We start from the raw sequence: 25,145 nt of genomic DNA, 5'->3' as shown, positions 1-25,145 counted from the left end.
CACGTGCGCACAAAACAAACACCCGAACATTCTGCCTTGAGACACGGAGCAAACTGAGCTTGCATCACACCTTCATTGTTTGTTGTCATGGTGGGTGTTAATCACGCTACCCGCTTGATCCTGCATCACCCCGCGCAACTGAGGAGGCGAAGCTCATGTAGTTGCTGCTGGAAACACAATCGGTGCCAGTGTGTTTGTGAGAAAGCCAGTGATCTGATTGTTGACTGGCACTTGGTCGTGTGATCATATTGGCGTGTTTCATTTTGAATGACCTTGTGCTGCCGTCGCTGCAAAAATAAGTTGTTAGATCAAGATCAGTGTCAGCTTTGTGACTCCGAACTCGACACTTCATCATCAATCCAGCCAACTTATGAATATGTAGCAAATAAAATCACTGAAGCGTAAAATGATAAAGTTTCTTTTCATCTTCATCTCTGTTAGTGTTGCGTCGAGGGCCAACAGAAGTCTCTGAATCAGTGTCCTATTTTCAGTTCATTTAAATAGTTCAATAAAATAACAAAATAGATTCTTATGAAGCAACCACTTTGCAAGAAAGTGCACTGAGACCTTTTTTCCACCACAGTACCTCACAGTAGCTCAGTGGCTGCAGCCTGGTGCTCCTCTTCCCACACACACCCAAAGCAAAGAAGCCGGTGAAATGCGCCACTTCCAATTGTTTTTAAACCTGATGCACCTCTAATTTGAAATTTGACCACACATTTTCACGACAGAGGTCTCGCTTCAAAACGTTATCGACACTCGTAGACCATCAAGGTTTGCATCGTTGTTTAAACTAAAAAACTAAATGCAGAACCAAATAAATGTGCTCCAAAATGTGAGCATATAAAGAATTATTGTTATGAACCAAGCGGAGGCAAATAGTGTGAAAGCTTTGCCTGGAAATTCCACAAACTAATATAAAATCATGCACTAAATTACGTTTTAGTTGTTTATTTTACAAAGATACTTGCTGCTGAAATAAGCTATAAGAGTTATAAAATAAAAATTCCAAAAAATGAAAATGGTATTAAATTAGTTGTATATAAAATAAAAAGTTCAGGATTTTGGAAAGCAATAATATCGGTTTCCAGTTAAGCCAAGTTGGGGCAAAAAAGGAAAGGATTTAAGACATTTGAACATTAAGACATTTTGAACTTTCCAAGGGGGAGTATTCCATTGACAAATGTGGAAACTACAGTAGTTGTACATTATGGCAAATGTGCCTACTGCTATAAGCATTATAGCTTTATTACTTTTGCTTGTCAGTTCATGTTGTTTTGAGATCTGCAAGGCAGAGATGCGAGCTGCTCAGTGGACAGCATGTTAAATAGTTGTTTTCCTGTTGCACACTTCTTATTTTGTTTGCCGTTTAATGCCTCCAAATCATCTTGTGAGTCGTCATTTTCAAATATTGGCATTGGCAAATGCTTCCAATTTGTGTGTGTGAAAGCATCTTCAGTTTTACATGGGCATGACATGAGCTTAATGTAACATGAAAAAGCATTAAATGACACTTTCTGAGCCAGAAAAAAGTATAAAATATCTTGAAACAAAAACTCATTCAGTTTTCACAGCAAAAAAAAAAAAATCTTGGTGAGAAGAATCTTTCAGTAGTGGTATTAATATTTTAATGCTACTTTCCAAAGGTGTTAAACCGTTTCAGGAAGAGTTGTTTAATCCTCCCGGACTCCCGGTTTATTATGTCAAAACAGGGGTGAGGATGTTTGAAGTCAGGCAAATGTGTTCTGATTAAGGGTAGCAGGATCCAAGCGGGGAGCTTATTTACCAAGAGCTTCGCAGCACCGCACATCTGTGCTGCTGACGGAGGCTGGCGGCATCGCTCTCCTGTGGATTCATGCTGCTTTCTGCACGTCCTTGTGCATGTGTTTTGATAGCTCAGCCCTTGCTGCTGTGGATGTCTCACGAGTCTCCTCTGCTCCTTCTCTCTGCGACAGACCCGGATCGTCCCCGCAACTCTCACACGACGACACACACACTCGGATAGAGCACTACGCCAACAGGTAACTCCTCTCCTCTGCAGCGCCGTCGTGTGAAGGATAAAGTTCCCACTGCTCCAGTTTTGACTTCACCTGCTAGAAGCACTGCAGATAATAGCTTCTCCAGAGATCTCGCTCAGGCACAGGATGGCATTTGGCCATAATTTGCTGAGATTCCAAACATCTCTTAAATGTTTTCGAGCAGAACTCACTGGGGATCAGTTGTCCTAATTTTGCCTTTTCAAGTTGCTTTTAGTGCTCTGTCAAATACAGCCACTCAGTTACTGAAGTGAATCTAAAGGCTTCGTACGCCACTTTTTTTTCTAACTTTTACTCCTTACTTTACTTGTACTTCTGTTGTGGACTGAGAAGACTGAAGTTCAATAAGCTAATAATTGAATTTTGTCTTGATGTGATATTTTTGAAATACTTTTGAAATACTATGAAGTCTTAAAACGGGCAAATAGAGAAGGCAAATACAACTTTCATGGCTGACAGAGACATTTTGACTCCAGAAAAATATCGTGAATTCATGCAAATAACGTAACAACGTAACATAACATTCAGTCACACCTTAGAATAGGGAGCACATGCTGACTATTAATAAGCTAGTCACCTGCTGACTGGCTGTTAATAATCAGTAATTATGATGTTATTAAGAGTGAACTTTCAGTGACCATTTCGGGGCAAGATGACGTAGGATGCACATTGGTATTTTAAGATCAATAAGTGGTGTATTTATGCTAATAAATGTCCCCTAATCTTGAGTCCCACCGGACGCTCTTTCACACATTTATTTAGTCACCATTTCCAGGTGCGCCTCACTTTTGTGATATCATAACAGAAACATCTACGACGAAGAGATTAGTCGACATTAGATTGTGCAGATAAAAAAAACCTCTTAAACGCTGCATTTAAATAAAAATGTAAATGATCGACAAGTGCAACAAACAAATGCTTTTTTGCTGTTTTATCTGAAGTGTGATGTCATCACCATGAAAGGAATAGACCGATAATAAACCAAATGATCAACCCAGTCATCGAAAAATATTAACATCAGAACAAATGACTGGATTCAGCTCATAAATATCAAGATATATCCCTTCTGCATGTTTTTGATGAGTAAGCATGAGCTTAATAGCTTTTAAACACTGCTTGTTTAAAAACTGGAGTGTCATGCAATAGATAAAAATTATTACAGATATATTATTTCGTTTTATTCCAAGATTCTCATTATCTAATCTAATATTATTAAGTTATCAAGTATGATTTTAAAAGGGCATTTTATTACAAGGTACTAAAGATAAAGTGAGCATTAATCATGAAGGGAGTCTAATTCAGATAGGAAAAAAGAGGAAGACAATTGTAAACTTTGAAAAAATCTAAATAAATAATTATACCAATAGTTATATTACAAATTTCTGTTATCAACATTTCCTGATGAAAAATTATCTATGTTAACTATTTTCTACCTATTTTGCTAACAGACAGCTCAACACTGGCAACGTTGTTTAGTGGAGGTTAAAATTTGATTTAAAAAGAAAAAGAAGATAAATAGTTTGGCATTATGTTTGGAAATTATTAATTATTCAAAAAGACCTTTTCAAATTTGGAGCATTTTCATGATTTTAATTCATTTGTGTTGAAAATTCTCTTACATTTCTGAAATAATGCTTTCAACTGGAATTTGTTTTATGTGGTGAAAATACGCAGGGAGATTTGGCAAAACATCACACAAGTATTCAGTAGCAAAAGTATAAACAGGATGATGAGAACTAAATTGTTGATGTTATGCTGTGTGGCAAAAAAAAACAGTTGAATATGGCAATCACTAAATGATATTTATTCATGATGACGGGTGCACCTGAGTGCCAGGCACGGATTGCGCATGTGGTGTCGCTCTAACCTGACAGGAACTGCGTTTGTTTGCAGCGGGCCGTGTGGCTTTGCCCTCATTGCTGTGTCTCTTCTCCCTCTGCAGGTTAGCAGAAATGGAGAATCGTAATGGCTCTTATCTGAATGACAGTATCTCACCCAATGAGAGCATGTGAGAAACGCTTTTGTTGCTTGTTTCAAACCTGCTGCTGTGTCTGACCTGCCATTAATCTCGTCTGTGTTTATGTTCAGCAATTGGGTCGTCTGACAGTCCTGTGCTGGATTGTACTAAATACATAGGAGGTCAAGGTGTTTTGTGTGATTTTAAATCCCAAATCTGTTTTTGGTTATGTACCACTTACATAGAATATCAGGCCAGTTATGACATGTTTTTCATGAGCTTAAAAACAAATGTCCCTGAACAAATTCAATGGCGGAAGCAGGTTTACATGTATTCTATGAGTACTGCTTCTTCATGGTCCATAAGAGTCTTCTGCTTGTTCTAAAGGATAAACCTGGGGAATCACTGCAAGATCATGTATTTAGAATTCCTCTACACGTACATTTATTACAAGTGAAGGCAAACTGGTGTGGTCGAGAATTGATGTTATAGCTACTGTATTATCGTGTAAATACGTTTTGAAGACATTAGATATATGTAGATATTTAGGACATTATGGGGTTAGAATTGTGCCAGTTTTACTGAGGCCCCTTACTGACAGAGGAGAGTGAAAATAACGTGTGGCCATGGGATAATTCATCTGACGTCTGAGAGTGATGCAGACTGTTGAGTGTTGTTATGGAGCAGTTCCAACTAACTTAAAGGTGGGATTAATTGTTATGACATTCTTCCGTCATTCACACAAAGAACCTTCTAACCTCACCACAACACTGTTGACTCTGATCCCTCCTCAGATCCTAATGCGTGCAGTTACTGTTATGTATAGTTCAGATTGGCTATCAGAATAAAAAAACATTGGCTGAAAAACACAATCAGTTTTAAAAAATGGGGGGTAAAAATGCCTTTTTTCCACCCCAGTACCTATGTGCAATTTTTATTTTCCATTCCAATGTCCTCTGTTTCCGCTGATGAAAGCTGGCACTATTCTGGCCCAGTATGACATGAGATTCCAAAAAATCTATGTTTATTATTCCTCAATATTCTTACCAAAATTCAATTGTTCCTTTTTAACTCTCTGAAGGTAATTGCATCCTAGGACGTGGATCTCCACCAGGGCGTTGAGTTCCATTTATTTTTTTAATGTATTGTCTTCTACATTTAATGTATCCTTATAATTTGAAGTTTCAAATATTGTTGATTGCAATGAGCACAGTGGGACAGCAGGTGGCAGTAGTGTTCTGAATGAGAGCTTCTGCTCTGCAGAGCGTGGCAAATGATTTGAAGATTCATATGGTCATTTAGAACACCAAAAAAGTTCTGTGCACCATGATCAGCAGTTCCTGACACTTTTGGTGGAATCCTCTTGTTTAGTTATTTTGCTGATGGCTACGTAACCTTCCTGGCAAAGGTTGAAATAAGACCCGACTTAAATCCTTTCACAGCAGTAACAGAAAATAAAGAAAATGATCTCTCTGTTTTGGCCCTCACTAAAAAGGAAGTAGCAAAGCTCATCAGTTGTCATGGTTGGTTGCACCTCAGCTGAAGGACACAAGCTGTTTTCGGTGTTTTGAGTGGAGTTTAGTGACTCAGTAGGGCCTAAGAAGAAATCATCCGAGGCGCTAGTGTCTTTTCTTGTCGGCTCAAACGCAGTGTTATTTGAAGGTGGTGAACAGTTTCCTCTCTTCTCTTTTTCTCACTCACTGACTCGAGTCTTGGTCCCTGTGTTTGCAGTGATGATGAGCACATGTTGATCCAGCACTACTGCCAGTCTCTGAACCAAGGTTCTCCTCTCAGCCAGCCCCGCAGCCCGGCCCAGATCCTCATCTCCATGGAGACGGAGGAGAAGGGCGAACTGGAGCGTGTCCTCAACGACCTGGAGCAGGAAAACAGGTCGGTGGACCCGTCGAGCTTCAGAACCTCTGCGCCTCGTAGACTGCTGAGTCAGCACCACGAGCAGCGTCCCATTCTTCTTTGTCGCCCGCTGCAGGAAGCTCCAGGCCGAGTACGACCGTCTGAAAAAGGCTCATGACAGGAAAGGTCTGTCTCCGCTGCCGTCGCCCCCGGAGATGCTGCCGGTGTCGCCTCAGCGAGCGCGGGACGCTGAGCTCATCGCCGAGGCCAAACTGCTGCGTCAGCACAAAGGGCGCCTGGAGGCTCGGATGCAGATCCTGGAGGATCACAACAAACAGCTGGAGTCGCAACTGCACCGACTGAGGCAGCTGTTGGAGCAGGTACGCACTTGATATTCCCATAGACGCCCCACTTACCGCCCCGCTCTCTGCTTAAATGTCCATTTGTTCTTCATTTGTTTGTCAGACGGATTCCAAGGTGAACGGCACAGCTCTGTCCTCTCCATCCACCTCATCTCAGCGCTCCGACTCCTCCCTCCCCCTGCTTCGTGTGGCAGCCAGCCAGACTACTGACACCATGGGTGAAAACAAACGCACACTTGGCGTCTATTCAAAGCTGCGTCTCGGGTTTAACACACTCTCCCTTTCCCCAGGTGACGACGAACTGTCCAGCCCTTCCCAGGATGCATCAGGACTTGAGGAGGTCATGGAGCAGCTCAACAATTCTTTCCCTCACAGCCACGGTACCCCTCATTTTTGCACTACCCCCTCACATCTGGACAAACACAGGAGGACTGCTTCTCGTGTTTGGTAGAAGTGGAGAAACTCAAAAGCTCTAAATCATGACGAAAATCTGATGAAAAACATTTGTGCACAGGTGCTGTACATGTATTTTCAAAGTATATTGTAATTTTTATACCTGCAATCCAGCTCTTCTTTACTTTGTTTCTATTTCAAACTTGAAATAAATATAAAATATCATGAAACAAAATGTAATTTTACCTCCTTAAGTCAGCGTGAGTATGTATTTTAATTTTAAACTTCAAGTGGGATCATATTGAATCTGGGGCTACAGCAACATTTTATATCGCAAAAAAAGCTCCCACCTCCTTCACACAATTGTCAGTAAACGTTCCTCTGTCCTGCACTCCTGCATCTCAGATGTTTGTCTTTTCCTCTGTCTCTTGATTTGAGGGTGATTGATCCTCTTTCCTTCTCTTCTTTTCCTTCTTTCTCTGTGTGAGCCAGGAGGGAGACGGGGACACCCATGAGAGGTCAGTGGCTTGACTCCCGCCTTTCACTGTGGTGCCTTATCATTCTGTCCACCTTTGCTCTCCACCTTCCACTAATCCTGTTCTCATCCAACTCTGAGTGAAAACAGTTACACGTTTGGCTGCCAGTTTCATGTCGTGCAACACGTCCATTTGTACTACGTATTGCTCATCTCTACTAAGAGAACAGGGTAGTGAGTGACGTGACAAAAAACATATTATACTATTTTTTTTCAAACATACACTTCACACATATTTATCATATTTTTATCCAATATTTATCAAGGTATAGGAAACATCTTATTTGTGTACATTGGTGTATTGTGGTGTTGTTTACAGTGAAGTTTTGCAGATAATATTGGGAAAACATAGTCAGCCATGTGCATGTGGTTTTACTAGATCGACCTCACAAATGCGATTCAAGGTCAGAGATGAGCAGTGACAAACCACCATGGACAGTCGGTTCTTTCTCTCTTTTTCTCTCTTATCAGCGTTGAAATCTGCTGTGGTGCTTACGTATTAAAGGAACATGTTCATAGATAAAGGTTTCAGTCCGTCCCCTCTCAGAATATTGCAGGAAGCGAGTCACAGCTCTGAAGGAAGCTGCTGTGTAGGATGTGCAGTCATCTCTCTGCAGCTTGTGTGTCGCGGCGTTGTCGGTACAACTCCCAACCTTTCTGTCTCCACTCTCAGGTCCCAGCATCGGGAGTCTCTTCCACATGGCCGACGATCTTGGCCGCGCCATGGAGTCACTGGTCAACGTGATGACGGACGAGCAGAGCGCCGACCAGCACGAGGCCCTGCCCTTCTGACCCCACCCAACCCCCCACCCCCGTGTCTCCCTCCCCTCCTATCGCATGCTTTTATAGTCAAAACAACTGGATTGGAAACACAGTTTACAAAGAGAATATATAACGTCTATTTTTGTGAGAGATTGCAGTTCCAGCATAAAAAGATACAAAAAAGATTATAACGTGTAGATTTGAGTAGTTTCTTAAGACGTCCTGGACTCGTTTTATTAATAAGAGAGGCTGGTTTTTAAACTTCTATGCAATTGTATAAAGAACATAGTGAGCGGGGCAGAGAGTGTCGATACAAATAAGTGTGTTTCGTGTGTTCGTGCCATCTCTTTGTAGCCGTGAAGACGGGCAGAACATTTGTACTAGGGTGATTTCTAAGAGCAACACGTATTTGTAATAACAGCGTACTACTTTCAAGGTAATGCAGGCATCCTGGATCTTTGCCGTACGTTGTGTGTGTGTGTGTGCGTGTGCTGAGCGTTGGTGTGCGAATCTGAAGGTATCATTTACCGTGTTTTTAAATCCTTCCATGTCATCATCTTCATCTTCCTAAAACATTTGGGCCTTTTCCCAGTGAAGGAATATTGTCTCCTGACAATGTTCTGAGGCATCCAAACAATGGTACGCGAGAATATACCATACATTCGACTGGCAGTTTGCTTCTCTTTCTTTGTCTTGGATAAACACCTGCTTATTAGCATGGCTGTAGCATGTTGGTCAGCCTGGAGGGTCTGGACTATCTAATATTGCACTTCTAAGAATTGAACTGTTGAAGGGAGTCAAACTTTTAGAATACATTTCCTGTCTGGTTTCCCACAGTTTTATACAGTTTTTCCCAGAAGTTTAGGCAATGTGGATCCATTCATCCTTTCAAACACTATTATTATTATTATGATTATTATTGTTATTATCATCATTACTATTTTTCTAATCATGGTTCCTCAAAAACCAAACTGCTTAGTCATCATTGCTAATGCGAATTCATTCAGTTGACTCGCCTTAATGCTAATCTGTTCAAGGTAGATGTGTTTCTCATTTACAATATTGGACATGATGTTCAGTTTCACGACAAATATCTCTTTGCTTTCAAACAAATGTGAGTTTTTTTGACCGCCATTTGTGCTCTAAAGAAACTGAAAAATCCCATAAGTTACTTTTTAGGCCTCACTGTATGCTGTCAGGTGCAAGACTGAGACATGGCTGCACTGAAACGCAATATTCTGGTTGGCTCAAGATGAATGTATGAATGAATGACCCTCCCCTTACGTGATCCAGAGGAAAACAGGAATGCTCTGCTCTTGTTCGTTTTGTGTTCAGGCTGCTGAGATCCAGTATTTCAATGAGTTTGTGAGAAGTTCAGATCTTTGTGGACTGTTGCACTGGAACATTTTTGAGGGTTACTTTTACATGACGAATTGTAGGATGGTCCTTGAAGAATGTAAGGTACATGCTACAATTAAAAATCAAAAATTTTGACAAAGGCATTTTCATTTACACGACAAATAGCTACTTGGCCAAGAAAAAAAACGACACCTTCTTCTGCTCCAACATGGTCATTTGAGCTGAATGTTTTATCAGGCGTCGATATTGGAGCGTTTCTATGACTCCTGAACTCAAATACATGTGCACTACTGTCATACCTGGAATATTGTTTTGAGTGTCTTTTTAGAGTGTATCATTTTGTGTGCGGTTGAACTGTTATATCATGTGTGACACGAGTGAAACTCCAAATTGAGATATGACAAGTCAGTATCGGGTGGTTCACATTGGTCACCTCATCCCTGCGGAGTGATTCGCCAGGTTTCTGTTCAGACACTGAATTTTAATTTTATTGTTTGTCATTCTGGCATCCCCCTCGACCCCCTCGACATATCAGAGTCCACCAAATATATGCCTTACTACTGTATTATAAAATGCTTTACTGTATATCAATAAAGCACGCAGTTATGTTCTGATAACCGTCTGTGTGTGTGTGTGTTTGGATGCTGGGTGGTGAACGACTGAACATTCCCATCCTGCTGCATCACAGGAGACTGTCAGCTCAAGATGAACTCCTTCGGGAGTGATTCCCCAGCTCATATAATTGGCTCACTTTCCTATAGACTTCACAGAAATGGGCTCCATTTGTCATTCTACACTGGTGTTTTATTTTGGATAAGAGTCTGCGGAGTAAATGGAGAGCCAAAAGCCATGTCGGCTTTGCTTTCAGACAGCGGATCAGTGGTCCGGTTATGTGAGGTGAAGCGATGCATTATTGTGTTTAATTGGCCCTGTTGGGTTTTCTAACGCGCTCCGCCTCTTCCTCAACTATGAGTTTGCATTTCTTAACAGTACTGTTTCACACAATTTAAACCCTTACAACTTGTTTTGTTTTTCTTTTTAGTTATATATATTAAAAACTATTGATAAACAGGTATACAAATTCAGTCGCAGCGCTAATTTAATCTAAGTAGTATTCAATTTTATTTATTTATATATATATTTATTTATATATATATATATATTTATATTTATTTTATTTCGTTTGTTTGGAATCCTCATACTTTCCCTCAACATTCTTAAATAAAAAGTGGAGAAGTCGCACCTTCCAATTTTTTTCCCCTTAATAAAATGTATAAAATCCCATTCTTGAGTGATATCACATCATTCTACGAATGAATGATTTTGAATGATATTCTGGACATAAACTATTCGACCGAGTAATTCGACCTCAAACCGTCTTGCCACTAGAGGTCAGCACTATAACTAAGTTTCAATAACATGGAGATACCCCGGATGTTGTTACGAGTCACGTGACCGATGACGACCCTCTGTTCGGCGATGTCGCTTCTGTTCAAACGTGACAGCAGTGTGATGCGGTGTGTGTAGCGCGTCAACATGGCTGGGTTTGGCGCAGAGCTGACGGACTACCTGGAGGGCAGAATCACTTTTGAAGAGTTTGACAGGAGGAGAGACGAGAGGAGCAAAGAGGTAAAGCAGCGCGGAACCGTCACAGACGCTGTCGCTTGTCGTAGATTTCTGTGTAACATTAGCTGCCGTTTTTACGCAACACTCATTATGGTACTAAAAAGTACGGCATGCTGAAGTAGTAATGTCAAATATGGTGGCACTTTTGCGTCATTTTAATCAGCTACATACTCGTCGCAATGATAATAATCGCCATTGTTGTGGTCTATTGGATCGAGTACTCGGTGCTTGATTGCATTGGTCGTGAACGTTGAGAAGCTCGGTATTCGACTATATAGATGTGTGAGACGCGAGTATCAATAAAGAGCAGTTGACTAGCACTGTGGGCACCGTTCGGTGTTACAAACAACGTCAAGCTACAACAATTGTGTTGTGCGCAGCAACACTGGTTTGAACTTCACTTGCTGCAGCCTAAGTTTGAGTTGTCTTCTTTCAGCAGCTTGACGATGGCACTGCGATCCCAGAAGATGTTGACAATGAAAAACCATCGACCTCAAAGCAGTCGCTGGCCAACATTGGTACGGTGCTAACATTTATGAGCAGAACACTCGATCGCAGCAACATAAAAAATATATATTTGTCAAACAACCTGGAATTTTTACTCCAATATTCGCTAACTGGATCTCCTAGACTAAAATCTGAAATCATTTTTATTATTATTAGTTCAAAAACGTCGCGTATAAGTGATTCATTTGTGTGTTTCAGAAGAAGGAGTCAGCCCAGGAGTCCAGCTTGCCTTTGCCTCCATACTTGGAGAAACTGCCCCCCCTCCATCCTCGGAGGAGGATGAGGAAGATGATTCGTTGAGCTATGTTGATGACTTGGGGGACCAGGATTTCAAGCTTGAGGAGGAGGAGGAGAAAGGAGCCAAGGCTCAAAGAACAAAAAAGCGGCAAAGAAGGCAGAGAAAGGATCCCAGTGACGATGAGCAGGATGAGGACATGACGGTCGGAGATGTGTTTGCACTGGAGATGGAGCTGAATCGAGAGAACAAGAAGATGCTGAAGGTGAGCAGTTGTGCAGCACAATAATCAGATGTTTGTTTCTAAACGTTAACGTGTGGCAAAGGCACGACGCAAGCGTAGCAAGCTACCCCGAGCTCTGAGAGGCCTGATGGGCGAGGCCAACATTCGGTACGCCAGAGGAGATAAAGAGGACGCCATCATGATGTGCATGGAGATCATACGTCAAGGTACTGTGATTCATTGTTCTCGGGCTTTTCACAGCATTCTGAAAATTCCAGTTCCACCTTTTCAAGATGTCTTTAACGTGTCCCACCTCCTCCAGCCCCACTGGCGTATGAACCATTCTCCACTCTGGCCATGATCTACGAGGACGAGGAGGATCATGAGAAGGCTCTGCAGTTCAGTCTCATTGCTGCTCACCTCAACCCCAGCGACTGTGAGGAGTGGATTCGACTGGCAGAATTGTCTCTGGAACAAGGAAACATTCGACAGGCTGTTGTCTGTTACACGAAAGGTCAGCGTGACGTTCTCTAAAACAACATTAATGTGTTCAATTTGTACCTGAATCATTATTTATTTCTGCTTGAGCAGCCATCAAGCATGATCCCACAAATGTGCGTTATTTGTGGGAGCGCTGCAGCCTACACATGAGACTTGGGGAGCACAAGCAATGCATGGACGGCTACCGACGCATCCTGTCTCTTCTGCCTATGGAGGAGGGGGAACACTTCATGCAACTCTCCAAGGACATGGCTAAGTACGTGACAAATACACACAAGCATTCTTGATAACTGTTCTTTATTCAGTTCAAGTCCTATGACAGTTAAGGTTATAATCAGTCACAAGCAATTTTTCTTGGGTTTTCTGTAGGAGTTACTATGAGTGCAACGACTTGTCCGCAGCCCTGAATGTGATCTCTGACGCATTGGCCCGGCACCCCGACCTGGTCAGTGATGACATCATCAACATGGCCTCCGAGCTCTATATCGCTAACCATCAGTACAGCAAAGCTTTGCAGGTAAACGTGTTCAGCGTTTTATCGTGCTACGGCTTTGGATTAGTATGTGAATACGCTGTGTGCGTCCTCAGGTTCTGGTCCAGTTTTCTGGCGTTGTTTTGATTCAAGCTGAGCACAAAGGAGAGGCTACAGTACCCGAGGAGAAAGGGTCAGAAAAAATGAATGTGGAGGAAAAGTCAAACGTTGAAAATGCAAAGACGAACAACGACATGGAAACTGCTTGGGATGAGAATCGTGAGTCAGTCTGTCAAAAACGAGTCAGCTTTGTTTTCTTAAATGTTCTATTTTGTTGTCTAACTTTGCTGCAGAATTCTAAGGTTTCATGACAATTCATCCCTATATTACCGGAAATATTTACTATTACAGACAAATACATTTTGTTGTGTATGTAATTTAAAGTTATTATTGGTTCTTCAGGACACCAAAAACTTTCTTGCTCATGACACCTATTTTCAGTCATGATGATGTGCGCATCTCGTGTCTCCAGGTGTGATTGAGGATGTTCAGGTTCCAGACAGCATCCCAGTGGACCTGAAGGCCAAACTGATGATATGCATGATCCATCTGCACATCTACACTTCTAGTCTGGAGGTAGCCAATAACCTTGTGACACAGTGAGTCGTCCGTTAATACTCACTTCGGCGATACTCATTTGTGCCCCCCTCAGGCAATGGTGTCGTCACTGATGACGCAGAGTCCAGAGGAGATTGGTGATTTGTACTTGGATGTAGGAGAAGCTTACCTGGAGAAGGGCGAGTATCTCTCCGCTCTGCCTCTGCTGTCCTCTCTGGTTGTGTCAGAGAAGTACAACCTGGCTGTGGTCTGGCTTCGACATGCAGGTATGACAAAACAGCATCTCATTTTGACGGTTAAGACAACTACAGTTAGAAACCCTGAGGGCGCAAGTTTTTTTTACTGAAATATTTCACTTTAATATCACTATTTCAGAAGGCTTTGGCTTGACAACTTTTGGGGTTGAAGGTATACTTCAGTCTTCAGTGTGAGCCAAAGTTGGGTTGAAGTAAAACCACTCGTCTCATTGTAATAATTTATGGCGCCGGTGATAGAGACTTTTACCGACTGGAGACCGTCATCCTCACCTCTGAAGTAACAATGAAGATAATGATGATGAAGGTCCCGTTAAAGTGTTATTGTACTGAAAAGACAATGCAAACCAACTGAAGGCAACACAAACAATTGTAACAGTGATGAAGTCATGTCTTGTTTTGTTTGCTTCCCTTGTCCTCCAGAGTGTCTGAAAGCTTTGGGCCAGATGGAGGCCGCAGCAGAAAGCTTCACAAAGGTGGTGGAGATGGCTCCTCAGCACCTGGAAGCCCGACTGTCACTAGCTACGCTGCACCAACAGCTCGGCCGACCGGAGTCTGCCCTGAGGGCTCTGGAGTCCATGTATGACAGTGACACTCTGGCTCAGGACTCTTCAGCTGCACAGAAGGCAAGGACCCACTAAATAGTCCCACTGATCAAACTCTGCAACATATTGAATATGTCTGCCGACAGGAACTGAAGCTGCTCCTGCATCGTTCCACGCTCCTGAAAACTCAGGGGAAAGTGCAGTATTACCTGGATGCTGTCATCAGCATGCTTGCCATGCTGCTCAAGGTAACACTCAGAACACCTGCTTGTCTCAGGTGTATTTTTAAATCTATGTGTCTGCCACTTTCCAGATGGCCTTGCAGCGTGCAAAGGTGTCTGTTCGCTCCGTTATTGTCGGGGGTGAGACGCACCTGCGCCTGGTGAAGGTGGCAAGCGTTGCTCCGATGAATGACGAACTGGAAGCTGCTTACCTGGACCCAACTGGTATCTGCCTGTGACTGCGTTGTAACTTGTATGTAGGGATGCACAACATGTGATTTTGTTTTTGTTCTCACTGTTGCCACTAAGTGATAAGTATCTGCAGCCAGTTTCCTTTACAATAGTCCATGTCTGGGCTCTACAGCATTTACTTTCAAAACAGCTATTTTGCTGCTCTAGAAATCAGTCTGGATTTGCAACATATACCAGAATTTTTTTTTCTAATTCTACCTTCGTCAGCGAACAAGCATAGTGTTTGGTTCAATCATGCGTCAAATGTGAATCCTGGTTTATTTTTTAAATACTGATCGTTGTACTTTGAGTTTTCTCTCCTCGTGGTTCCACTTTTTTTGCTTTGATGAGGTGACAAACTCTCAGGAGTCGTCTTCTTCTTTTTCTCCTTACATCTGAGTGAATTGCAAAAATTACATTTGATGCTCATGTACATGAGCTTATGAAGCATCACAACCATATTTTGTGGCTCACGAAAATAGTTCTCAGGGCACCTTCAACGAAACCCATCCCAACACTAACATCGGTCTCATCTCTCTCAGGTAAAACCAGCATCCTGTCGAAGGAGGACTGGTGGCAGCTGCTGCTGACGTGCATGCGTACCCTCTGTGAGGTGAAACGCTACAAGGAGGCTGAGCTGCTGGTGGAGAGCGCCATGGAGTTTGATTCTTTCTACGAGAGCAAGCCCAAAAGGAAGGAGATGGAGTGCTTTGGGCTCTCAGCCGCCTTCCTCGACCACAATTACCACAAAGCCTACGACTACATCAGGTAATAATCCCAGGCCAGAACATCATGACCCACTGCAGAAGAGTTTCTCATTCCCACTTAACACTTAAGCAAAGTCGGGTAACATGTCACCATTGGTTCTTCAACTAGGCCATAAACTGTTGTGCACGGTGTGTTCTGGGACTTTTTTTCATGATGATCTGTTTTTCCAACATGCAACTGCACTATAAAACTGACTTATTTGTTTAACTCTGACAGGTTGATGCTGATGGAGAAGGTGGATTGTTCACAGCTTTGGAATGTGTTCAACCAGGTGCACCCATGTCCTCTGGCCATCCGCTGGCAAACCTACTGCAGTTTGCTCATTTCCGTTTACCTCCACAGCTGACCACGTGCTCCCACCATCAGCGACATCATCGCTTCTGTTTGCGGCTGCTGTTGAAACACCCAGAAAATCACGCTCTGAGTGTTCTCTGTGGACACAATGCCATGGTGTCAGGGAGCTTCAAACATGCTCTGGGTACGACACACTAACACAACGTGAAAAGACGTCTCAGTTTCTAGAGAACTAAGGGATGAAGTCCAAAGCTATTTAACCTCTTAGGTCCCCAATCCACATATGTGTAGACCGCATCATTGTCTTTCACTGACATGGTATTCTATTTTTTTTTAAATGTGGATCAACTATCCACACACTGCCCACACCAACCTGTAGTGATGCAACAACATAAGAGCCATTTCAGTGGGGAAAAAAGGAAGGAACAAAGGCACACACAGAGACACAAGAGAATGGCTCTGGTGTACATGCAATATGTAGGATAAAGTCTCCAGCTTCATATGACATACGGTATGTTAGTTACATTGTAATTATTATTAATAACAGTATTGTGAATAATAATTCTGCAAAACAAGGTCATTCTGCTTTGCAAAAGCAACTTTCCTTACAGGACAATGTTTAGTTATTACTCCTTCCAAGTCATTCCTATCTCAATTTGCAAAAAAACAAAGCTCAAGAAAAGCAAGGTCTGACCTGCAGTTGTGACTTCATTCAAATGGACTCCAAGTAATTAATTTAAATTCGTCTAGAAAAACAAAATCAATGCAGATCACACAGGTTAATCATGTATAAACTTCTTCTCTTGGGTCACCGGTTCCTGGTGCACCACATTATACAAAGTGATGTTATAACCAAAACATCTGTGGTGAAGGAGAGAAAGTGAGAGGATTAATCGATGTTTAAAAACCTTCAGGTTAGAAACACGACAAATGTTAGGGGTTTAGAGTTTGCTCATCACTGGATCATTTCCACGATGTTTAAGATGTTGTGTACAGATTCAGCTGAAATTTGATCATTCTGGTGTTAAACACTAAAAAATGTGATTAATGGTGAAATCTCTGATTTTATTCATTTTCATCCCTTTACATCAATAGTTAATTATGTGTATCTGAGCCCAATAATTATGGATGGTTTAACAAGGTGAGAAAGATGAAATCAAACATTGAACGGTAAAATAAATAGCAGTAAAAAGCCAAACAGGTGGATGATAAATTCTTTAAAAGGTTTGTGAGTCATCATAAAGATGGTCCAGAGCCCCACCAAAAGCGAATCATCTGTTCCTTGGCACATTCCTGACACTTCCTGAAAATGATAATGTGCAAGTTATTTTACAAACTTTGATCAAAACATAACTGTGGGGCCCAGAATACTGCCACCTTGCATTGTCAATGAGAAAAAAAAAAGGAACAATTGCCTGAGAAGGGCAGTAATGGAATGGCATCGAAAAATGCAGAGCAAAAAGACAAAAGTGCATTTTTTTAGTGTTCTATTATCATTGAAAAGCTTTCTTTTTATTTGCATACATAGTTACATAAAATATCTTTTTTCTTCTTTGTGCTGTGTTTATGTTCAGCCTTCTGGTTCTCATCAGGGTGGCACCATTGTATCATGCAGGGCGGGGAGAGGAGGGGCAGTGGGAATGGGCGGGGTTTGCTTTGGCTCTTTTGGCTCTGGAACAGTATTTGGCTGAAAAAAAATAAACGGTGGTGGGAAAAAAAAACATTGTTTATGTTTAAAAAAATGGACTGACACGTGTATTGAACTTGGAAAACCCCACTGTAGGGAAAAAAGGACTTCTGACAAATAGAAGCCATTGATCTGTACTCTGATTTTTTTTATTTTCCTTTCCAATATTGTTTCTTCAGTCAGTAGTTCTGTTTTCACTGCCAGTATAAGGTAGTGTTATTCTAGCCCCCTTGCAACCTCCTTGTACTTGAATATTTTTGTGTCTATCAAGGCATTGGCTTCTGTAAGTTGGCCGTAGACGTGTTTGAAATACCTCAAATGGTACACTTGGATAATCTTTCTGTCATGACAGTAGTCATTATATTTAGGCTGACCTCATGCTGAAGCTGTGATGAGGAAGACGAGTGTTTGGAACAGTATAACATCTACCACGGCTAAAGACTATAGCATAGCAATAGCAAATACAATAAATATGAGGCTCTTACAATGTTTTCATCTTTGTTTTTTGTATTTGTATCTAACTGCAAGAGTTTGTTTTTGCGTGTCTAGGACATTATACCCTGGCCTTACGGGCTCAACCCAACAACCCGCTCAACTGCTTGTACGTTGGTCTCACCTTCTTCCACATGGCTGGGCAGAAATTTGTGGCCAAAAGACACACCCTCATACTACAGGTTGTGAATTGTCTGTCTGTGTGTGTTACTATGGAGCGCTCTCTTTCACGGTGTTGCTCATGTTTCCGTGTGTACAGGGTTTCTCCTTCCTGTGGCAGTATGTGGCGTTGAGAGGCGTGTGTCAGGAGAGCCTGTACAACCTCGGCAGAGCGCTGCACCAGATGGGGCTCACACACTTGGCCATACATTACTACCAGAAGGCTTTAGAGCTGCCCCTGCAGAAACTGGAGGTGGGTCAACAGAGGCTCATTGATGGAGTGGCCAAAACATGTTTGTAGGTCTGTTAAACTAGTTACGCCTTCATCGATTTGTTCTCATGCTGGTTTTCTCCCTCCAGGGTATTCCGGAGGATCAGACGGACCTGAGTCGGGAAGTGGCCTTCAACCTGTCTCTGATCTATCAGAGCAGTGGCAACATGGAGATGGCGCATCAACTCATCAACACACACTGCATCGTGTAGAATAATGCGTCCAGGTCTGTCAACATCCATGTGATCATGGTATTCAAGATGTAAACAAGTTATTTTTCCATTAAAATATTTATTTCTTTATCGGGTGTTTTGCCTATTTGTCATCTGTGTTGTAGGTTTAGGAGGCTATACTCCATGTAGCTGAACAGTTTTGCTCTTATTTGTATGTCATTTCACCTTCCTTCCTGAAAGAACTCCATTTGGATACAGTGTTTTTGCCTGGGTCATTTGAATTAATTTCACTTTCATGTTGGAAACTGAAATTATCAACAGAGGAGGCTTTACCCTTGTTTCTTCACATATCCACTACACCAGAAGGTAAACTAAAGCCTGGGGGCCACATGTGGCCCTTTTGTGTATCTTTGTGGCCCTCTAGAGGGAACTCTAAAATCAATATTAATATCAAATTATTTTATTTTATTTAAGTGTTTCATATCTCCCAAATAAAGTTAATGATTTTTTTACTACATTAAATTATTATTCATAATTGAAAGTGCAAGTATGATCAGTCTGAACCAGTCTGAAACCTGCAGTTTATACCACGGTGCAGCTAATGAATGAATTTTTAGGGTTAAACGCCAAAATATTGAGCCTTGTCACATCAAACCGATGAAATCAGAGGGGTTTTCTTCTTCTTTTCCTTTGGGCTTCTCCCTTCAGTGGTGGCCACAGCGAATCATCTTCCTCCATCTCCCCCTGTCCTCTGCTTCCTCTTCTCTCAAACCTACAAACCTCATGTCCTCCTTCACCACCTCCATCAATCTCCTCTGTGGCCTTCCTCTCCACCTTCTGCCTGGCAGTTCCAACCTCAACATCTTCATCTACCAATGAACTGTCTCTCTCTCTCCTCTGTACATGTCCAAACCATCTCCATCTAGCCTCTCTGACTTGGTCTCCTAAACACATGTGCTGTCCCTCTGATCCTATCATCATCCTGCTCCACTCTCAGAGAGAAGCTCAGCATCTTCATCTCTGCTACCTCCAGCTCTGCCTCCTGTCTTTTCCTCAGTGCCACTGTTTCCAAACCATACAACATTGCTGGCCTCACCACCCTTTTGGACACTTTCCCTTTCATCCTTGCCGACACCCTTTTGTCACACATCACACCTGACGCTTTTCTCCAATGATTCCATCCTGCCTGCACCCGCTTCTTCACCTCTTTGTCACACCCTCCATGGGCCTGGACAGTTGACCCTAAGTACTTACAATCCACCACCTTCTTTATCTCTGCATCCTGTAACTCCACCTGTCCACTTGGCTCCCTCTCATTCACACACAGGTATTCTGTCTTACTGCGGCTAACCTTCATTCCTCTGCTTTCTAAACCTCCACCTCTCTAGCTTATCTGCCACTTGCTCCCTGCTCACACCACAGATCACAATGTCATCTGCAAACATCATTGTCCAAGGGGTTTCTTGTCTAACCTCATCTGTCAACCTGTCCATCACTATGGCAAACAGGAAGGGGATCAGAGCTGAGCCTTGGCGCAGTCCCACCTCCACCTTGAACTCCTCTGTTACACCTGCAGCACAGGTTTTATATACCTTCATTTAGCTTAAAGCTCCGCCAGCAGAGACAATCTCCTGGAGGACCAGAGACGAGAAGCAGCAGCTGAGACCAGCCGTGGTGTCAGAGCTCAATTATATTGGTGGCATGATTTGAGTTCAGAACATTGCTAAGTTTGTTTCATGAATAAGCACAGAAATCACTGACCTTTCTACGGCAAGTACAGCGCTGCTGCACTCGCGATTTATACTTTATGTTTGCTAATGTTTGAGCAAAATCAAAATCAACAAACATTCCTTCTTACATTTGACAGGTTTGTTTTATATTCTGGTGCACTCTATAGTCTGGAATTGACGGTACACGAGAGAAAAAACACTGTCCTAAATCTGGGCCACGACCCTCGTGTTGAGAAACTCTGGCCTGAAAAAGCTGGTTTTCAGACGCTGACTCTTGAGGGGAGTGTTTCCGCTAGTCTTATTCTGCGGTCCGTCTCCCGTGTGTGAGCTCATGAACGACTGCCATGTGTGAAAGTTGCTGCCGAGAACTGCGGGGGAAAGTCGGCGTCTATTGAAGAGCGCCAGTCGCCTCCATGATGGAAGAGCCAGCGCGCGAGCAGCGGAAGCGGCGGGCGGATGTGGAGGAAGCAAATAAATAAGATATGAACGCGGATTCCTGCCCGACATCACGGAGCACCAAGAGCACAAGGGAAGCGAACCGACGACCATGATTTCGGAGGAGTAGCCTGACTTCGTGCATATAGCGAGTGTTGGCTGCCGAGGGGCAGCAGCGCTTCTCCCGGAAAATGAGGCGCCGAGCGCCGCCTGGAAGCCGATGAGGCGTCGCTGGAGTCTGGGCCGAGCGGAGCTCCGTCGTCCATGATCGGACCACTTGTTTTCGGCTTTCCTGGCACAAAGTACGAGGCTCGAGTCACCTGAGCGAGGCGGGTAAGATCCACGGAACTCGTATTTGTCTGGAATGAAAGCCCAGTTCGGGTTGTTTCGTGCACGACAGGCTCGCACTTGCAGCCACTGTAAAATCTGTTGCGATGGCAGGCGACCACCGTCGTTTGCAACTGATAAACACCGAAGTATTCGCGTGTTGCGTTGCATCAAGTGCACGCGAGCCGACCTCAGTCCCAGAATAACAGCCGATCCTCTCAGATTTCCTCCCTGACAACATCATCTGACCACCACACTCAGTCGTGCTACAAAAACACGCTACAAAAACAATCAGTTTTGCGTCACTGTCAACTGTCAGCGCAACATTGGTGACTAAACAAAGACATCACAGTCTCATTGTGTCTCTGGTGTGACGACAGGAACCTCCTGATTTCCCATATAAAAGCTTTCCTTGGTTGACTAGTGGCTGTTGTTGAAGTTGTGTTGACTCATGCTCCATTTTTTGGTCCTAGTTTTTGTTAATGCAGTGATGGAAGCCAGATACAGTCAGAGATTTTGTTAAATGACCATTGAAGACTTGAATTTTAGGGGGTAATTGATCCCAAAAATAACTGCAGATTTAAAGTTTGCTTTGCTTCTATGACTTTGAATGAGGAGTTAAGTTGACAAAGGGTTCTTAAATGGACTTGAAATGACCTGTGTGTCATCCCTTTTGTGGGACTGGTGTGAGGAGATTTGTGGTCACGTTTGTCGTCTATTGCCACATACTTTCCCACCGTTCTTTGCTGCTGGAGCACTGTAAATACACAGCGGCGTGTGGATGTGTGTAGCCGTCGCCCAGTCATGACCGCCTCATTGTTCTGCAAGTGCTGCTATTTCAGGACTGTGTGTGCGTGTTTGTATGTGAAAGACATTAGTCCTGTCTCAAGTTCCTTCAACAACAAAAAGTGGAGTTCACCATCCATATAGTTCCAACATTCACTTGTTGAAATGGCACTTTTAATACTTCTATTATTCATTTTTGAATTGCTATATTGAGCTTAAGTGCCTACTTGAGACAGCCTTATTTTATGTCAGAATTTTATTTATTTAACTGAATCGCGGTATTTGTATTACATTTTTGAAGACAGCCTTATTTTATTTATTTAACTGTATTTGTTTTACATTTTTGAACAATGCACCTGGCCTCACTGGTTTGCGGATGTGCTTGACCTTTACTTTTGGATTTCATTGATGAAGCATAGTTCACCAATAAAAAATTGGATTTCAAATCTTCTCTTCTTACTGAATTGAATTGATCAATTGATTAAAAAAATGTAGTATTTTTTTAATATCCTAGAACTCAAATTCTTTATCAGGAGACCTTAGGCAGATATGACGTTGAAATGTGATTAATTTGATTAATTTTTTTAATCGACTGACAGCATTAGTAAACAGGCATTAAAAAGAATGCTAATCAGGAATTATATTTGTAAATAGTTGGTATCACCTGTGTCGTGCTAAATGTTTTGTTACGTACATGGGGCTGTTACGTACAGTCGATTACCGTAATGGACTGTTTGCTGAGCCACTGCGGGCGTCGTCTAGTTGTGTGGTCAACGCTCCGTCATCTGCATATATGCTAAGACTGCGACCAAAAACATTAAAAGTATGGAAACATTTCTTAAATATTTAAGTATGATTGCTTACCTTTATTCACGATACAACATTTGTGATCAAAATATGAAGGTTACACTACTTTTTATACTTCTTTTCAAGATTTTTGAAAAATGCTATTTTCATACTCGACTTTCGTTTCAGTATTGTTTGTCGCCCGGTACACGTCTTATGCCCACTAGCCAACTTATGGTTAAGCTAGTCAGTGGCTAGTCAACTATCCAGTTTCAGCCCCAGTTTTAAATTCTAAAAATGTAGTTTGAAAGGTTGGTAATTTGGCCAAGGTTTTGTCTTGCTAGCCTTCAATGTGTCCATTGCGAAATGTTCCGATCCCTTTGATATTTTGGGATATGATGGTATCTGTCCAACTCCTGGTGTTGCAGCCGTAAAGCACATATAAATCAGAACAAGTGCCGACAGGAAATCGGAATTCAACCCTGATCTTTCATTTGTAATTGAAACAACTGCAGAAGTGCATGTCTTTTCAACAGATTCATTTGGTTTTTGCCTCTGTTTTCCTGCACAAACAGACCACATGCTCGGCATCTCTTCGTGGACTGGGTCGCTTTGCTCCAGAGAATCCACTTTGCGATATAATTAGACTGTGGCAGCTTATTTTTTAATGCCCAAATCAGAACTAGTGTGCTGGGATGCCTTGATGATTCACAGACCCAGCTGCTGTTTTCCTGTGCGTTTAACCTAGCTGAAACATGCCCTGAAGATCTGTGAAACTAGCGCGGTCCTAGACCGTCTCTGTCTCTGGAAATGCTTTTCATCAGCAACACGACGGACTAGAATCGCTGATAACAGAGCAGAGCTTCATGCTCACCAGTCAGTGTGTATATTTAGTTTCAAAGTCTCACATTTAAAAATATCTCGCTGACTTGACGCGGAGGAAAAAGGTGCTGTGATGATTTCGAATCGCGCTCCTGAATTTCATTTTCCTGACTGTGTCTGCTAGAGAAGAGCAAATGCTGCCACGCGGGTTTCATGAAAAGTTCCAAATATTGCTGTTGTCATCAACTCATGGCGGTTTGGGGCTGGACTTCACGGCTAAATTGAAATAGAAATTGTCTGGAAGATAACACTATATTACAGAACAATAGCACCAAAATCACCTTGTGTCTATTTAGATGATGCAGTTGTCCCTTGTTATGGACCCCAGAAGTGAATCATGGTGCGCTGGAATTAGCAGCCGGTGAGTTTGTGTGTCGACATCATAAGACCTTTGGTTTGGACCTAGCTGTGGAGTGTGTGTGTGTGTGTGTGTGTTTCTGCAGTGTGGTACCAGCGTGCTCAGCAGCCACCTCCTCCTCGTCCAGGGTGGAACCTTTGAGCTCAAATCCAACATGACATTCTTCTAAATGGGGGCTGGGAAATCTGCACACAATTGCTGGGGCAGTAAACGCAGCCCAGCAGATGCTGCTTTCTGTCCTAGGAGATGTTTTCCTATAGGGAATCAATGCTCTCATCCGCAGCACATTTGGGTGTTTGAGGATGTGATGTCTAGTGGAAGGCTGCTTCTGTATCTTAGGAAAAGATACCAGTTTTCACATTGAGTAGAATTGTTTATTTATTATTGTTGTTTTTTTCTTTTGTTGTGCGTGTTTTCTGAGGTCAAATTGTGTGTGTTGTGAGCTGGTGGTCAGGATTATTTCTAAGTTTACTGCTGATGTCAGTCTCCTTGCCTGCACCTATTAATAGCTAATCTTGGAATTTAGAGAAAACTGTCAGGAAGTGAGTCACACTTAAAGCTTTTCTGTTAACATGAAAAATAGAACTAGAGATAATCAAATAAAAACGAAAACAATAAAAATAAAAAGCACTGTTTCATTTTTTCAGTTTCATTTTCTGCTTCTCTTTTTAAGAACAAGGGATTACGTTCTCTTCTTCTATGGAAGTAGTGATGTGTTCGTTGTTATGGAGAGTCTAGTCTTGCCTAATGCGTGGAAGACTATTCAGAATCACGCAGACTAGGTGAGGTCAAAGGTCAGATGGTGACGTGCCAATGGGGGCAGTGTGAACTGACAAGGGGGGCAGGGAATGGAAGAAGAGCCTCAGTCACAGGTGCGGCTATTTATAGCTGCAGAGGGCGACCTTGAAAACTAAAATCAATGTCAAATATAAATTAAATGAAACCATTAGTTGGTGCAAGTGACCTCACAACTCTTTGTGTTTCATATTTGCACACAGAGTATTAATGCTCTGCAGTTTATAAACCTCTCTGGAGTTTTAATTTCTGTTTTGTGTTTCAGTGAGGAACTGGTAGATATCGATACACAGGAACATACACAATACCGCAGCATATATATTTTTTTATATTCAATCAGATTAGATGGCCTTTATTATTCCCACAGTGGAGACATTCGAATAACAAATACTTAAAAAAAATACAATTCTAATTTATAAAGTAAACAAACAAAATGACGACAGAACTGTTTTATTAAAGAAAAGAAAAAATAACTCAAGCAATAATAAATAAATACAATAAAATGTATGTTCTT

General features: G+C 42.2%; 3 protein-coding genes across 22 annotated transcripts in view; all 3 read left to right on the top strand.

Moving 5' to 3' along the window:
- The window catches only part of dmd (dystrophin), a 230,881-nt gene extending 221,009 nt beyond the window's left edge, over positions 1-9,872 (top strand). For 14 of the 17 annotated variants that reach the window (XM_053872553.1, XM_053872472.1, XM_053872455.1 and 11 more), the window contains 7 exons: positions 1,956-2,021; positions 3,979-4,044; positions 5,725-5,883; positions 5,981-6,224; positions 6,310-6,424; positions 6,497-6,586; positions 7,808-9,872. In XM_053872553.1, coding sequence (XP_053728528.1) covers positions 1,956-2,021; positions 3,979-4,044; positions 5,725-5,883; positions 5,981-6,224; positions 6,310-6,424; positions 6,497-6,586; positions 7,808-7,926 — 859 coding nt within the window. In that variant the 3' untranslated portion in view covers positions 7,927-9,872. Of the gene's footprint in view, positions 1-1,955; positions 2,022-3,978; positions 4,045-5,724; positions 5,884-5,980; positions 6,225-6,309; positions 6,425-6,496; positions 6,587-7,091; positions 7,118-7,807 lie in introns of all 17 variants that reach the window. The other 3 variants (XM_053872500.1, XM_053872481.1, XM_053872490.1) reach the window with 2 other exon arrangements.
- Positions 9,873-10,720: 848 nt separating this feature from the next.
- gtf3c3 (general transcription factor IIIC, polypeptide 3) lies at positions 10,721-18,659 on the top strand. Of its 2 annotated transcripts, none has more exons than XM_053877355.1 (19): positions 10,721-10,884; positions 11,321-11,399; positions 11,587-11,888; positions 11,950-12,073; positions 12,169-12,360; positions 12,438-12,603; positions 12,717-12,864; positions 12,936-13,098; positions 13,352-13,455; positions 13,532-13,703; positions 14,115-14,317; positions 14,383-14,484; positions 14,550-14,682; positions 15,231-15,456; positions 15,673-15,727; positions 15,799-15,934; positions 17,987-18,111; positions 18,189-18,341; positions 18,449-18,659. In XM_053877355.1, the coding sequence occupies exons 1-19, from the start codon at positions 10,792-10,794 to the stop codon at positions 18,569-18,571; spliced, it is 2,799 nt and encodes a 932-aa protein (XP_053733330.1). In that variant the 5' UTR covers positions 10,721-10,791; the 3' UTR covers positions 18,572-18,659. The 2 variants fall into 2 exon arrangements, with proteins under 2 accessions (XP_053733330.1, XP_053733323.1); XM_053877348.1 differs by having other exon boundaries at positions 11,318-11,399.
- Positions 18,660-20,540: 1,881 nt separating this feature from the next.
- hecw2b (HECT, C2 and WW domain containing E3 ubiquitin protein ligase 2b) overlaps positions 20,541-25,145 on the top strand; it is a 28,970-nt gene continuing 24,365 nt past the window's right edge. For all 3 annotated transcript variants that reach the window (XM_053869520.1, XM_053869513.1, XM_053869514.1), the window contains exon 1: positions 20,541-21,030. The gene's annotated coding sequence lies outside the window, so the exon portion shown is untranslated. The remainder of the gene's footprint in view (positions 21,031-25,145) is intronic.

Source organism: Synchiropus splendidus, chromosome 1 (assembly GCF_027744825.2).
Source record: "Synchiropus splendidus isolate RoL2022-P1 chromosome 1, RoL_Sspl_1.0, whole genome shotgun sequence".
In the NCBI taxonomy this organism is placed as follows: Eukaryota; Metazoa; Chordata; class Actinopteri; order Syngnathiformes; family Callionymidae; genus Synchiropus; species Synchiropus splendidus.
The sequence above is the reverse complement of the archived record's forward strand: the minus strand, read 5'-3'. Positions and strand labels throughout refer to the sequence as shown.

Coding starts and splice junctions, on each gene's coding strand:
- gtf3c3 (XM_053877348.1), top strand. CDS start 10,792: ATGGCTGGGTTTGGCGCAGAGCTGACGGACTACCTGGAGGGCAGAATC. Junction 12,604..12,716: donor CTCTCCAAGGACATGGCTAA/GTACGTGACAAA, acceptor GGTTTTCTGTAG/GAGTTACTATGAGTGCAACG. Junction 13,099..13,351: donor AACTGCTTGGGATGAGAATC/GTGAGTCAGTCT, acceptor TCGTGTCTCCAG/GTGTGATTGAGGATGTTCAG.